Consider the following 14,766-nt stretch of genomic DNA (forward strand, 5'->3'; position numbering starts at 1 on the left):
ACGAAGAGGCAGCAGGTGATGGCACTAGTATTTGGGTCCCTGCCAACCACGTGGGGCGACCCGGATTGAGTTGTGGACTCTTGGCTTTGACCTGGCCCAGCCCCAGCTGTTGCAGGATGGAAGGAATTCTTTCTCCCTCAAATAAGATGAACATAAATAAATAAAAACTTAGAAAAAGCTGGCCCCCACTGGTGGTCGGCAAGGGTGGCCCCAGGATCTCGGCACAGCCTGGGAGCAGGCGCCTCTGGCAGGGCCTTTCCTGCGTGGCTCTGCTGATGCCCCCTGCTGACCTGGGCAGCGCGGCCTCCAGAGCCTTCTCCACCAGGGCTGGGCTGCTCCTGGGAGTCAGAGTCGGGCGCACCTGCCCAGTGAGCTTTAAGAGGGTGAGGGAAGAGCATCTCTGTCCTGAGTGAGAGTCCGTCCTCCTCTGCCTTCCTCCCGCCCCTCCTGCACCCCGCGGGGCCACGCCCTTTTGCCTGTCACCTCTTCTCTCTGCTCAGGTATTTGGTCTCAGAGACGTGGTCTGACACCGCTTCCACGGGGGCCCTCCCCCACCCCCAGCTTAGCAGCTTAGCAGCTTAGCATGGAAGGTTGTGAATCAGCCCCAGACTGTCCCTTAGGAGCCTGTGGAACAGGTAAACCATTATTAACCCACCAGCCCCAAAGAAATCCATTAACGGGCCGCCAGGCAGTGTGGGTAACCGATCACCGCCGTCGTCTGCCGAAACTTTGGACACATTGATTTTCAGACTCTCGGGCGCGACCGCCAAGTGAGGCTGGGGGCCGGCTCTCTCCTGCAGCCTGCGTGCTGGGGGCGTTTTATCTTATCTGGCTAAAAGCCCCAGGAATAGAAAGTTTTCCACTGGGGGGGGGGGTGGCGGAGGCGGCCCTCAGCTGGGAAGGAGCAGGCACCCGGCAGTTGGGGCTGGTGTTGGAGCTGGAGCCCGAGGGCCTCAAGGCTTGTCTCGGTCACGTGAGGCCTGGGGCCCTAGGACACCCAGCCCCCCAACGCTGGGCGCTGGGCCCCTGACGCCGGGCCTGGAGAAGAGCTATTGATCGGCTGCGGGGATGACAGAGGGCCGGGCCGAGCAGGCGGCCGCTGCCTGCTTTGGAACCGTCGCGGCGCGGCTGCAGCGGCTCTTCCGCAGACTGCCCAGGAGCCGCTCGCTGTCGGGGAAGCTCCAGACCCTGCAGAGGCTCCGCAGCGGGGCCCGGCGCGTTGGCGGTAGGTGCGAGCAGCCCTAGGTGGGGGCGGCCGGGGTATTCTGAGGCCTTCCCCACGGGAACAGCAAAATCCCCTGGCATTGGATGCTGAGCTCGGCACCAGCTCCTCAGCTCTCCTGACTGCAGGGACCGGGGCTCAGGGGCTGCCACCTTGGCAGCTTTAGGCTGAACAGCCAGGGGGAAGGGAACGGGCAGCCTGTGTCGGAGGCCTCTCGCTCTTCCTGCTTGGCTGAGGACTGGGGCCGAGCAGTGATCCTAACCAGGATCCCCGGGCTCCAGGTGTATGGCTACCCTGATGGCCACCGTCTCCCATCCTGCCTGCGCTCTGAGGCTGCTGAGTCAGCAGGGACGGTGCCTCGGCAAAGCTTTTTCACCTGCATGGCTATTGGGGCTGGGGCTGCAGCCTCGGGAGGGGCCGGGCCCCCGATCTTCTCTCCTGAACACTGGTCATGGTGAGAAGGGGCCTCGTCTGTGGAAAGGACGAGGGGACAGCGCAGGGGCAGTGAAAGCTGCGAGGGCGAGACCGTGGCAGCCATGCACCTGAGGCCATCCTACTCTCCTTCTCCAGAGAAAGGAAGCCGAAACCCACAAGAAGCCCTGGGGGTGGCAGCACCAGGACTGGGGCCCCGGGCGCCTGACTTCCAGCCCGGGGTTCTTCCGGTGGGGCCACGCTGCCTACAGCCTCCTGTGTGTGTAGTGTTGTCTGCTAGACTCCAGGGATTCCTGTTTGTTTTTAAATCACTCGTTCCATCCAGATCCCTGTGTGGTGGGAACGGGATGGGGCTTACTCTGCTCCACAGCTGAGGCTCAGAGAAGTAAGATCCCTTGCTGAAGGTCATTGCCACACAGCTAAGCCTCAAACCCTTTGCCGCTGGATTCTGCTATTGTCTTGACTTTTGCCTGCCTTTTTTTTTTTTTTTTTCCTCTCTCTCTCTCTGGAAGGCAGAGTGAGTGAGCGAGCTCCCACCTCTGATTTATTCTCCAAATACTCGCAGTGGTTAGGCTGTGCTGGACTGAAGCCTGGAGCCTGGACCTTGATCCAGAGCTCCCGTGTGAGTGGCAGGAACCCAATTACTTGGGTCGTCACCCTACCTCCCAGGCTGTGCCTTAGAAGGAAGCTGGAGTCAGGAGCCAAAGTTGGGACTCAAACCAAGTGGGGCACAGGTGTCTCGGCTGCCCGGCTCGCCGCTCACTCCCACCTGTTTCTTTCTAACGGTTGGACATCTCCGGAGCACACAAGCTGTCCGTGGGACTTCCTGTCCCGTTTGTCTCTGCGCTGTCTCCTGCACCTTCCAACACAGGCGTGGATCAGGTGGGACACGGCACTGACCGAAATGCCACCCGATGCTTAGTTTCAGAAGCAGAGGTTAAAAAGCAGTGTGATCTTCACCATGAGACATATTCGTATCAGTGAGGCCTTACTTCTCGAGAGGTGGGAATTTTAATCCTGCTAGATCTGATCCCCATTTGGAGACAAATACTCTTTAGACAGTCTGAATAATTTATTCTCATCAATAGCTCAATACATCCTGTGACCTCTGCTGAGAAGAGAGCTGGACGCCGAGTTCCTCAATTGAAATGCTTGCTGGTGTTCTTGTTCATCCTCTCTTTAAAGATTAGTCCTTTGTCCTTTGCTATTCAGCCCAGCGAGTTATAGATTTAATAAAAATCAATCGGGCCTGGAGTGGCAGCGTTAGGGTCTGGACAGTGCCTGCACTGTGGCTGCAACGTGCTCGCTCGTGTTCTGTTTGGCCTTGATTGATGGAGGAGGAGGGAGAGGACAGGACGCCTGGAGATGCTGGGAGCCGCGGGCTGAGGGCTGCTGGGGTAGCTGAATCTCCCTCCCCGGCCTTCCTGGGCGCCTGGACTGTGCTTTGGGAAACTAGACTCAGACCAGGCTGACTTGGGTCTGGATCTGGACTTGACACTTCCCACGAATCAATCCCGCATGCACTGCTTTCGGCAAGTTCAAAACAGGGCGGGGACTCCCAACCTCTCCCTGGTGTCAGGTGGGTTAAACGTGACCTTGACTGTCACATGCTTCATGTAACAATGCTTGGTACCTAGTGAGCCCCTCGTCCTCCTTGGGAGATGCTGTCTCCGAGCACCCCGCACCGGGAGGACCTCTGACAGCAGCTCCCAGGCTGCACAAGCCGGCTCTTCCATCATACCTGGGCCAAGGTGGGCAGCCTGAGTCCCGGTGGGAGAGGCAGGGTTTGAAGGTTGCCCAGGCAGACGTGGAGGGAGGATGGGAGACTCTTCGCTCCCTGGAGAAACTCCCATCATGGAGTTGAGCACACCATGTCGTTTACAGGCACAGCTGGGTTAGCCCACTGGGCATTGCTAGGAGCCAGCCACACATCATCTTAAAGGGCTGCTGAGGGGTCAGTGGCAAACAGGCCCGCATCTCTGCAGAAGGCTCGGGTGGCCCTGGCTGCTCGTCACAGCTGTAAGGAAGCCTGTGTGTGTGTGCCTCCAGCAGACAGGGCCTCCCACGTCATCTGTTTACTTTTCTCTTCCTGCAAAAGTCTGCTTTCACCCGGGTGGCCATCAGCACTTTGGCCACAAGTGACATCAGAGAAGGTGTGGAAAAACCAGTTGGTTGCAGTAACCTGGCTGTTCCTTGCAGGACTGCACCTGACTGCTCCTGGCCTCCAACTTCCTCCTGGCGCTCGGACCAGGCGTACCTGTGCACAGCTTTATCTGCTGTCCCGCAGTCTGCATATGCCTTCCAACCCACTTGGCTGTCCTTATCTTTGGAGTCTGAGGGACACGGCCAAAAATATCCTCCAAGTCACCAAGAGGGTAGGCTGCCCTATGCCCCCTCAGAGGTGGCATCTGCTCCAGACACGCCCCTGAAGCTCCCCGTTCCCGTGCGTGGTCAGGCTCTGGGCGCTGTCTCCTTGTTGGGCAGCTGCTCAGCCTGTGCTCCTGTCTTCCCAGGGGCCCCAGAGATAGGCGGAGGGGGCAGGGGACCTCCACTGCCTTGTCTCTCTCACACCCAGAGCGAATGACACGTGCCTGTGGCAGGGAGGCCCCGCCTGAGCGGGCCCCAGCCCGCGGGGGTACCTGGCAGCTCCACACTGGCCTCGGATGCTGTGCCTTGTCACGGTTTGCTAAGTTTCCTTCAGCCTGGCTATGGCATCTCAAAGCTTATGTTTTTCTTTGCGTTCTCTGGCAGTGGGACTGATGGACACAGGTTGCATCCGTGTGGACCCCTCTCTGTAGCACAAAGCCTTTGCATGTGACTGGCTGTCCTGGAACAGCGCCTGACTTAACGTAGCCGTCGGTGAGCACAGGTGGAGTAAATGAACGTGCGTGTGCACAAATGAAAACCACTTAGGAGGCTGGTAGGTGTGGGAGATAGGAGGCGAACGTGCGCACAGAGGGTTAACGCTCAGCCCCTGTGCCTTGTGGCTGCAGGCTCTAATTGCCTCGTGCCACGCTGTGTCTGTGCATTCGTAGCTGCAGGGCCACACCCTAAATACAACTTGGCCCTTCTTGGCCAAGGGGCCGGGTGCTGATCCCTCCACGTTCTCTTACACGTGAAGACTGAGGTCTGTCTGATTGCTCACCATGGTGCTCGCCATGCCTCAGGCTCTCTGCTTTCACGTCTTTTCCCAAAATTGATTGCCCCTTGCTGCTCTTGGCCAGCAGGGGGGGGGGGTCTCCGAGTGGCTCTGTGGGGTGCACTGAGAGCTGGCTCCCTCCGTACTTCCTCCTGATCACCATTCTCATCTGCAACTGATCCTGGCTGGGGTGGGGGCACCCCGGGGTCAAAAGGTCAGACTGGGTGGGTCCCTTTAAGATGCTCAGACCACCATTAAGAAACAATGAGCATGAAAATATAATCACTGGCCGGCTCTGTGGCTCACTAGGCTAATCTTCCGCCTGCAGCACCGGCACCCCAGGTTCTAGTCCCAGTTGGGGCGCTGGATTCTGTCCCGGTTGCTCTTCTTCCAGTCCAGCTCTCTGCTATGGCCCGGGAAGGCAGTGGAGGATGGTCCAAGTGCTTGGGCCCTGTACCCGCATGGGAGACCAGGAAGAAGCACCTGGCTCCTGGCTTCGGATCAGCGCAGCGCACTGGCCATAGCGGCCATTTGGGGGGTGAACCAACAGAAGGAAGACCTTTCTCTCTGTCTCTCTCTCTCTGTCTCTCTCTCTGTCTCTCTCTCTCTCTCTCTCTCTCTCTCTCTATATATATATATATATATATATATATTCACCATCCCAACGTGGTCAACCAAAACATGGATTAAAATAGACAACTAAAAACATCTGGCTGTTATCGGAGTACTGGATCCATCTAGCAGTAGAGCTTTCTGTGGGCGCGATGTTGAAAATGATGTCAGTGTTAGAAATGTCAGAAGCGCAGATCTCATACAGGGAAAATCAGGGTGTGGGGCCCAAGAGACAGGAAGGGGTGTTCTGGCATCACCGGGCAGGGGGCCCACTAGAAACGTTCCCAGGTGAAGCATGGTGGCAGCCTGTCACACCTGCTGGCATCTCATACCTATGTGCTCATACCCAGGGCAGGGAGGGGCGCCCCCAAAGAGCAAAGGGCTCTGACACGGGCCCCATCCCGAGTCACCGCCACTCAGCGGGCACTGCTTCCTGCCTCGTCCGCCCGAACGTGTGTGAGCTGGCCTGCCCTCCGTGCCTGCACCTGCCCTGCCCTGCCCCTTGCCCCAGCGCGCCCAGCTGGCCTGCTCACAGCGCCTCGATTCGCGGGTGCCTTCAGCCCAGGAGTGTGGGGGAGAGATGATTAATGGTCTGCCCCGGAGGCGCGCCCACCCCCGGTCCCCCCGCCCCATGGGCAGGGCTGTGCCTCTGCAGGGCAGCCCGGGTGCCCAGCCGCCACTGGCTGGCCGAATGCGTTCGGGAGGAGGGCACAGGGGACTGTCTCTGAGACCTTAGATCCAGAGACCAAGGCCCCAGAGAGAACGTGAATGTCTGCTCTGGTCCTGCAGGAGCCCCTGGGCGGATCTGCCACCTTTGCCCTCAGTCACGTAGGTCTCTCACAAGTGCACGCGTTCCCACCGTCCCAGCCCTGCCACCCACAAAACAGAAAGGGTCGTCCGGGGAGAAGGCTGGGCCCCGGATCCTGAGTGGCCTCTTCGTGACTTTCCCTGTGCCACAGGGCAGCCGGGCTCCCTGGCACCACCCACAGCCCCGGCACTTTCTCTCACCAGCCTGGCCCAGAGGCGCTGCTTCCAGAGAGCCCGCCCACCCCGGGCCCGAGATACGTGGGAACCGATCTGATCCAAACCTGAGCGTGTTCGGGCAGCGTCCCCGCCTCTTCGCACAGGGACGCGGCTCCTAGACATCCAGCTGCTGGCCTCACCTTCTGCGGTGGGGGCCGGCGGGCTCCGACCTCAGGGTCCTGGTCACTGCCTTCCCATTGTTGGCTTCTCCCGGCTTGCTTGATGGCTTGTCTGTCTGTCTGTGCGTGTGCACACCTGCACAGGAGCGAGATTACGGGTGTGTAGCCAGAGGGGGGCGCTGGGTGCCTCAGGGGTGGTCTGACTTCTGAAACAAGGAACTGTAGTTGGTGGTCTCCATGGGCCAGGGTTCAGACTCCTTGCTGGAAGTCTAAAGATGCTGTGCCAGCTGCCGGACCTTGGGAGTGGGAAGTTTCCACTCACCCACTGCCCACCTCATTAGTTCAGCCAGGTGGGTGAACAATGCGGAGCTTTGGCGATGGTGGCAGATCTCCGAGCCCGTCGGCTTCCAAGCCCGATGGCCACACACTCTGTGTCTTACCTTGCACGTCTGCCTTGCTCCCAGGCAGCAGCTGGAGGGCAGGGGTTGGGGAGGCAGGGGACCTGGGTCAGCAGGACAGTGGCGCGGGTCCTTTTGTCCCAATGCCTTGGAAGAGGCCTGGACGTGAGCAGTTGCTGCCATGACATCACGTGCAGAGGCTGCAGGAAACTGGCATGCTGACTCGGGAGTCCGCGCACGTTGAAAGTGACAGCTGCCACTTACTGAGCACCTGCTGTGTGCCAGACACCCCTGGATGCTTTCCAGACGTTCTCCCTAATCTTGGCAACAACTCTGCTGGCAGGAAAGACGCGATTACCTCCATCTTGCAGATGTGGGATGGAGGCTGCGTGAGTTTCATAGTTCCCTGCAGTTAACTGTCCAGGCCTCTCGAACCCAATTAGAGGCAGGCCCCGGGTGCAAACCCTGATCTGCAGAACTCGGAGGCCAGGTTCCTTCCACTGCCCAGCCCCCACCGGCTGCCCCATGCCCATACCTGTAACCAGAGACTGCCAGCTGCACGCTTCAAGGACCTGGCCTGTGGAAAAACTCCTGATTTACAGCTGATGAGTCGGTGGGCTTTGGTGCCAGTCTGCGAGGCTGGGAGTGGGGGCAGCTGAGGGCCTACTATGTTCTGGAGCTTGTCCTTGGCTGAAGAGCTGGCCTCTCTGGTGAAATTACTCTGAGACCTCAGGACCAGAACCTCTGGCTGCTGCCCAGGGCATCCAGTCTCCCGGATGTGGCCTCCCATAGACACAGGGGTCATGGCTGGAGGACCAGTCCAGAGCAGGCAGACAGGTCTGTTCGGAAACCCCCAGGGTGGGGAGTGGCTTGACTTCACTCAGAGGAGAGCCGTGAACCGGCCCTTCCTGGGCCTCCCAAAGGTGGGGCAGAGGCTTCAGGGTTAGCTTGTCCCAGATACCTGGTAGAAGTAGAAAAAAAAAAAAACTCTGTCCAAACCCCTTCCACCCAGGCTCCTGGCCTCACCCCAAGCTAACCCACTCCCTGGTGAAGCCTGGCCCTTGGCCTCAAGCAGAGGCTCAGGACCAGAGCCCTTGGAAGGCTGGGCTACTGAGTGAAAGGGCAGGGCACAGAGAGGCCAGCAGGTGCAGGGGATTCCACCCCCAGCCCTGCCGCCTGCCAGCTCGCAGGCAGGCAACCTGTTCAAGTCTCAGTTCAGCTCCAGAGCAGGAGTAGCCCAAGCGAGGCGAAACCTGCGTGGCCGCCAGAACCTGCACGTGAGCACTGACAGCAGCTTGATTCCAAAAGGCCCAAACGTGGAAGCAGCCAGTTTTTATTTGCATCAAAACATACCTTTTCTGTTCTTCCGTGAGCCTTCCGAAGCACCCTATGCAAGTATCTGGCCCTCAGAACGTGAGTCCCTGGCTGTCCTCTTTCCTTTTAATCTTTTTCCATTAGCAAAGAATATATGCTCGTTGTGAAAACGTTAGCAATTCAGAAACCATAATGCAAGGAAACACACTTGCAGCCCCATCACTCAGCAAACATGTGATCTTGCTCGCAGACATCCTGATGCTGAATGTGTGTGTATCACGTGACGGGGTCATCTCACACAACTGGTCTTTCAGTGGGATGCTAAGGACATAGTCCTGTGTCGGTCAGCACTAACCTGTGTCACCTTAGATAACAGCTATGTAGTCTCCTATTTTAAAATACAAGCAGCCTGTGTCGGAGGGTATTGCTAGCATTTGGCTGTCATAAACACCTGTGATGGGTGTTTTGGCGAAGGTATTTTACATCGAGTTGATACACTCTCGGGAAAAAATCCTGCAGGAGACTCGTCCTCCCAACAGGGTGCTGCCTTCTCCTTTCCCCACTCCTCTGTGAGGCCTAAAGTTATCGGTTAATGATTTCCTTTTCTGAAACCAGAGCAAGATTTTAGAAGTTCAAGTGTTGGGGCTAGGAATTCCCCAGGGAAGGCCGAGGTGCCTCTGAGGTGGGCAGAGTCACCTCTTAGCTGGCTCCAGGATCATTTGGGAGGTATCCCCAGCAGGTAGGGAGGGCTACTGAGAAGCCACGAATGCTGGGAAAAGCCAGTCCACAGGGCACTCCTGGTCCTCCAGCCGGCAGGCACGGCCCTCGTCTCGCGCTGCCTCTCTTGGCTCCTTTGTCAGATGCTCTTAGAATCCCCCACTCCTGCAAGGGGGCCACTCCCATGGAGCCTCTGGGCCAGAGCAGCCGCGGCAGCTCAGACACCAACCCGAGAGTGGCTCCAGCTGGCCCGGCCCAGTCCAGACCTGCCCCTGCCACCTGCCACCCCACCTGACCAACACGCCACAGCCTGTTCCCTGGCTGCTCCCTGGCCCAGAAAGCCTGCTCCTTTGCCCCTGAGATTTGCCAGTACTGAGCCCTGTGTGGCCTCTGCTTTCCTATACACGTACACCGGCAATAAGGCTTCATTTAGAAGTTAGACACAGCCAAGAGATTGGCAACTTTATAATAAACTAGAAGGATTAGGACAATTTACTGTAATAGACGTTTGGGCCGTCATGAAGTAAATGAAGGGTTATCAGAACCCGGGCCCTGAGACGGCTGTGAAGTCACTAACAGGCAGATAGTGTACACGGGATGGACACGGCCGCCTGATGAATGAGTCCTGTCCCGGGTCGGGTGGGGTGGGCTGGCGAATGGCGCATAATTTAAAAATTATGAAATGTTTATTTCTGGAATTTTCTATTTCATATTTTTAGACTGTAGTTGACCATGAGTAACTGAAACCATGGAAAGCAAAACCACAGACAAGGAGCGAGCACTGTAGATTAAAACTGAAAGTGTGCTGTGTGCTTGTTTTGGAAATAACTAGTGGGGGAGGGGGCGACTGTAGATTTCCCCTCGGGGACTTTCTGGAGTAGGTAGGGATCCCCATAGCACCGTGCAGGGTGGGCAGAGGGCCACCCTCTATGCCACCAAGGAGCCCCGTTTAATCCCGGGGCAGTCCTGTGAGCTGGCTGCCCTGATTCCAATTTCATTACAGGGAAAATCAACGCTCAGACACATTGCCTCACTTAGCCTAGGTCACAGAGCCAGCCAGGCCTTGCTCAAAGTCTATTCTGTTTCCATTTCCCTGCAGTGGGGCCCAGGACGTGTAGGGGTGCACAGGGAATGGCCGCGGGCTCCTGGACTCAGGTTCTCCTGCTTCCCTGGACTCAAAGTTGCTTCGTGCAGGGCGAGAGGCTGCTGTTGGCTGACCAGGAGTGACCGCAGGGGGCCAGCGGGCTCGCTGCACACCAGGCTCGGCTGCCTGCCCTGCCCTCACCCCACGCAGTGGCCTGGGCTGAGGGAGGGAGAGTTAAGCAGAGAACCTGACCTTATCTCCACATCTCCTGTGCAACTCAGGGGTGAGCGGGCCTTAAAAGTTTCTTATCAGAAGAATGCCTCTGGTTCGGAAAATCCAGCCACTCGGGTTCCTAGCTGCATGGCAGGGTGTGTGTCCGCCTGCGTGCGTGCACTTGGCAGCTGGGTGGGGCAGAAACCGGCTTTGGCAGCCCTGGGGATTGAGGGAGGTTTGTGGCATCTGCGGTGTGGAGGAACAATCCTCTGGCACAGGTAGATGCACCTGCTGTGTCACCTGCGCTGGGTTGAAGAAAAAGATGTGAAGTTGTCTCTGAGCACAAGTTGCCGTGGCTTCAGGGCCCGACCCCTTTGTTCGAGGTCTTGACCTTGGTGGTGACCTTCAGGGACTGTGAAGGCCCAGAACAGGGCCAGTGGAGGTAGGCAGGTGTCCCTGGCCTCCTGGCCCTGCCAGGCCACTGCCCATCTCTCAAGACTGCACCCATTAAATACTTCTCTCTACTTGGGCCCTGGGCCTCTGTCATCCCAGTGTGGCCCAAGATCTGGGTTGTAGCCTAATCTAAGCTTGCCCCTAAAAATATTTTTAAATGATTTATGTATTTTTATTTGAGAGGGAGAGACAGGAAGGGAGATCTCCCATCTGCTCATTCACTCCTCTAATGCCCACAAGTCAGGGCTGGCCCAGGCCAAAGCCAGGAGCCAGGAGCTCCAGCCGAGTCTCCCGTGTGGGTGGCAGGAGCCCAAGCGCTGGGCCATCTTCCACTGCCTTCCCAGGTGCATCAACAGAGAGCTGGATTGGAAGCAGAGCAGCTGAGACTTGAACTGATGCTCTGATATGGGATGCCAGTGTTGCAGGCAGCGGCTCAACCCACAACACTTGGCCCCTAAGAGGATATTTTTAAGTCAACCCTAGTAGCTAAGGATGCTGTTTCTTTGTACACAGGGGAGTTGCAGATGTCATTAGTTAAGAAGAGATCGGGTTGGAGTTGAGCTGACTCTGAATCCAGCGCGAGCCGTGTTCATGGAAGAAGCCAGCCAGGGAAAGACGGACACACAGGGAGCCCAGGGCTGAAGCTGGAGGCAGGGTTGGGGTGCCATGCTGCAAGCCAGGGGTAGCATGGCCAGTGGGCCAGCCCGGGAAGGAGCCCCACCTGTGTGGGGAGAGGGGCGTGGCCCTGCAGCCTGATTTCAGATGTGAGCCACCTGCTTCGTGGCACTTTGTCTTAGTGGCCCTAGGAAGCCAGTACAGTGGGCCCCATCCTGGCTCAGGAGTTCCCTTCTTGGGAGAGGAGCCCCAGGGCCACTTGTCTCCTTAGAGCCGGCCCCTCCTGTTTGCGTAGTCCCCTCTTCCAAAACCTGAAACCATCTTCTCGAAACATCCCCCAGGGATGGGGACGGGGCTGTAGTTGGATGGAAAGAATGGAGGAGGCAGGGGAATCCGTCCTGCCGATGACAACATTGAAGCGAAGGAAGGAAGTGAGGTCAGGGCCAACGTTTACGGCTCACCAGGTCCAGCACCGCTTGCGGCGCTGGCATCCCCTGTGGGAATGCTGGTTCAAGTTCACTCAGACTGCTCTACTTACTACCCAGCTGCCTGCTGATGCGCCTGGGAAAGCAGCCAAGAATGGCCCAAGGACTTGGGTCCCTGCCACCCACGTGGGAGGCCTGGATGGAGTTCCAGGCTCCTGACTAGCCTGGCCCAGCCCTGGGTTGCAGGCATTTGGGAAGTGAACCAGTGGATGGAAGCGCTCTCCCTGTTTGTCTGGGTCTCCCTCTACGAAGCTCTTCTAGAGACAGAGAACCAGATGCTTGGACCTGTGCTCCCTGCTGGCTGCTGCTCTTGGTGGTGAGATGCTTGTCCGCTCCGTGCAGGGCGGTCGGAGCCGCCGTGGTGGGGGCACTGTGGGAGCCCCTGCAGTTCCATGCCGTGTGTCACTTCCCCTGGGGCTCCTGTGCCTGAGCCGTGCCTGGCTGCCCTGCCTGGCAGCGTCTCCACCTGAATGCGCCTCCTAGGCCCGTGCGGCCGTCAGGCCCCTCTCGGGGCTGTCTCCCCTGTGCCTCCCATCTGCCCGGGTGGCCGGGGTCCCCCCAGCCCTTGTCTTACTCCTCCTGGCCCTCAGATTAGCGTAGAGCCGTGGCAGCTGTTCCCCAGAACTGGATGCTGCGCCAGGGTGGTGGAGCCCTTCCAGGCTCCTGGGTGACCCTCCTCTGCCCAGGGTCCCCCTTCTCTTTCTTCACCCAGCTCGAGCACCAGCTGAAGGCCCTGGGGTGCAAAGGCCGGGTGGCCTGTGGCTTTAACCACCGGGTGCTCATGGAGCAGGGCCCTGTCTTTGGAGTCTCCTGGGCCCCGCCACTCACCGAACCCCTCAGCCCTCCAGGCTGTCCCCTCCACGTTCCGTGGAGGCCCTGACTTCGTGTCTGTGGCTCAGCATTCCCAGGGCCAGGAAGCATGGAGGCGAGCCCCGGCGGTTTTGCTGCAGCCTGTGATTATCCGGTCTGATGGAACCAAGCCATGATGGCCTCTTCATGAAATTCCACGGCGGTCCCGCGCGGCTGCCGCTCCCTGGCTCTGTCCGCCTCGGCGTCGGGCCTGGAAAGCCGTCTGGCCGAGGTTTTGGTGCCATGAGCGGAGTGTTTGTGTCAGAGACAGAGACAGACTGACTCAGGATGGAGCACCCGTGCCAGCGGCACGGGAGCAGAAAGAGGAGGGAGAACTTCCCGCGGTTGCCAGAGCTGTGCCACTGGAGCCGGCTGCTGCTCTCGCTCACCATGGCGTTGGGGGAGCTTCCGGTCCCCCTCTGCTTCCTTGTTCCGCCTCTTGGCATCCCTGGAGCATTCTTCGTTGCTCAGAGCGTGACCAGAACCCTACAGGTGCAAACCCTGGCTGAGCCCAGGAACAATGGTGCCCTTTGTGGGCTCAGGCCCTGGCTCTGTGCTACCTTGTCCAGAGCCCTGGCACTTCTGGGTACCGCGGGCAGGGGGCCCTGGCCTGCGCAGCCCTCTCTGCCCCTCACCCCACCAAGGATGAGACTGTGTGCTGGGCAGATCTCTCACTGGGAGACCAGAAGTGCACTGGGCCCCTGCAGGTGTGGGGGCAGGCCTCAGAGATGGGACTTCACCCGTTCCAGCTCTGGGGGTGAGGGGCCTCTACAGAGGAGACTCAGCGAGGCTGAGAGACTCCAGGGGTCTGAAGGAGGGGGCGTGGGCCTCACCTTGGGACACGGGGGAGATTAGTCAGTCTTCCAAAGGCAGCTGAGAGCTTCCGACCACGGGGGAGAAGACAGCGAGAGTTCTGGAATCCGGGTCTCCCGTGTGTGTCAGGGTGCGCCCTGCAGGCATTATTAGCAAAAGGCACCCAAGGGCCGCGGCTTCTCCAGGGCTGTGGGGGACGGAGCAGCTGGGGGCTGGGGGCTCACTCCAGCACTCATTGTAAGAGTGGGGAAGAGGAGCACCCACCCCAGGTACCACGGGCTCCTGCAGCTCGAGGAGGGGGAGCGAGGGGCTGGGTTGTTGCAGCTGCTGAGATTGGAAAGGAGTCTCAGGGGCTGGGGCCCTTCTCAACCGCACGTGGCCTCCCGCTCCCCGGGTTTTCATGCAGGTCCAGGCTGGCACGGCCCCGCCCATCTCCGTGCACTGGACTCCATGGTCAAGGACGACTCAGGCTGCTGAAACCGGGCCTTCTGCCCGGACTGTGGGCCTGGAGCACGGGCGGCTGCAGCTGAGCCAGCAGCCACCTCTCAGGGCCCTGCGCGGGGGTCTGTGGCAGAACTGCGCCCATTTCTTCCCTGCAGTGCCTCCTCCACTCCCCCCTCCCCTGGGCCCCGACCATGGCGTCGCCTGCCCAAGCCCTACCTCCCCTGTCCCCTCCTGCCTGGGAGGCTCCAGAGAGCGCCTTTGAGACGGCAGGCTGTGCTGTGCCTCGGTTTCCCCATCTCCAAGCCTCTTCCCAACTCGAGGACGTGAACGCTGCCCATGGGATGCGTGCCTTGCCTCGAGGCCTGACGTGGGGCGCTGTCTATAGGCTCCTTCGCTTGGGGGCAGAGCGCCGTCCCCACGTCACTAGCCTGGGCAGTTAGAGGGAGGTGGCTGCCATGCCTCGGTTCTGCAGCAGCGGCCCCGCGCCGCCTCTCCCCCACACCGTGCTTCCTGTCGGGAGCCCGCGGCAGTCGCCGGGTCATTTCTCTGGGCGGAAGGAGGTAGCAACTGCGCGTGGCCCCTGACGCCCTCTGGTCCTTTCTTTCCCTGCAGACTGTGGGTTCACCTGCCACCCGGAGTGCCGCAGCCTGATCCAGCTGGACTGCAGTGGGCAGCAAGGCCCGCCCGGGGGCCGACCCTCCCCAGAGAGCACCCTCGCCCCGACCTCCGGCCTCGCCCCGACCTCCATCCAGGTAGGCTGGGAGAAGGCCCTGCGGGTGCCCTCGCCTCTGGTTTCTCTCCCCGGAGCCTTGGTGGACAGGGATGGCGTGAGGT

At 59.4% G+C, this 14,766-nt stretch overlaps 1 protein-coding gene across 3 annotated transcripts in view; it reads left to right on the plus strand.

The window, feature by feature from the left end:
• RASSF5 (Ras association domain family member 5) overlaps positions 1-14,766 on the plus strand; it is a 64,793-nt gene that overhangs the window by 10,739 nt on the left and 39,288 nt on the right. For 2 of the 3 annotated variants that reach the window (XR_011381389.2, XM_051821274.3), the window contains exon 2: positions 14,545-14,684. Coding sequence is in view for 2 of the 3 variants with exons in the window: in XM_051821274.3 (XP_051677234.2) it covers positions 14,545-14,684 (140 nt within the window). In the remaining variant the exon portion in view is untranslated. Of the gene's footprint in view, positions 1-6,635; positions 6,706-14,544; positions 14,685-14,766 lie in introns of those variants that run through there. The other variant, XM_089312108.1, reaches the window with a different exon arrangement.

Source organism: Oryctolagus cuniculus, chromosome 13 (genome assembly GCF_051225735.1).
Source record: "Oryctolagus cuniculus isolate XC-2025 breed Fujian yellow rabbit chromosome 13, ASM5122573v1, whole genome shotgun sequence".
Taxonomy (NCBI): domain Eukaryota; kingdom Metazoa; phylum Chordata; class Mammalia; order Lagomorpha; family Leporidae; genus Oryctolagus; species Oryctolagus cuniculus.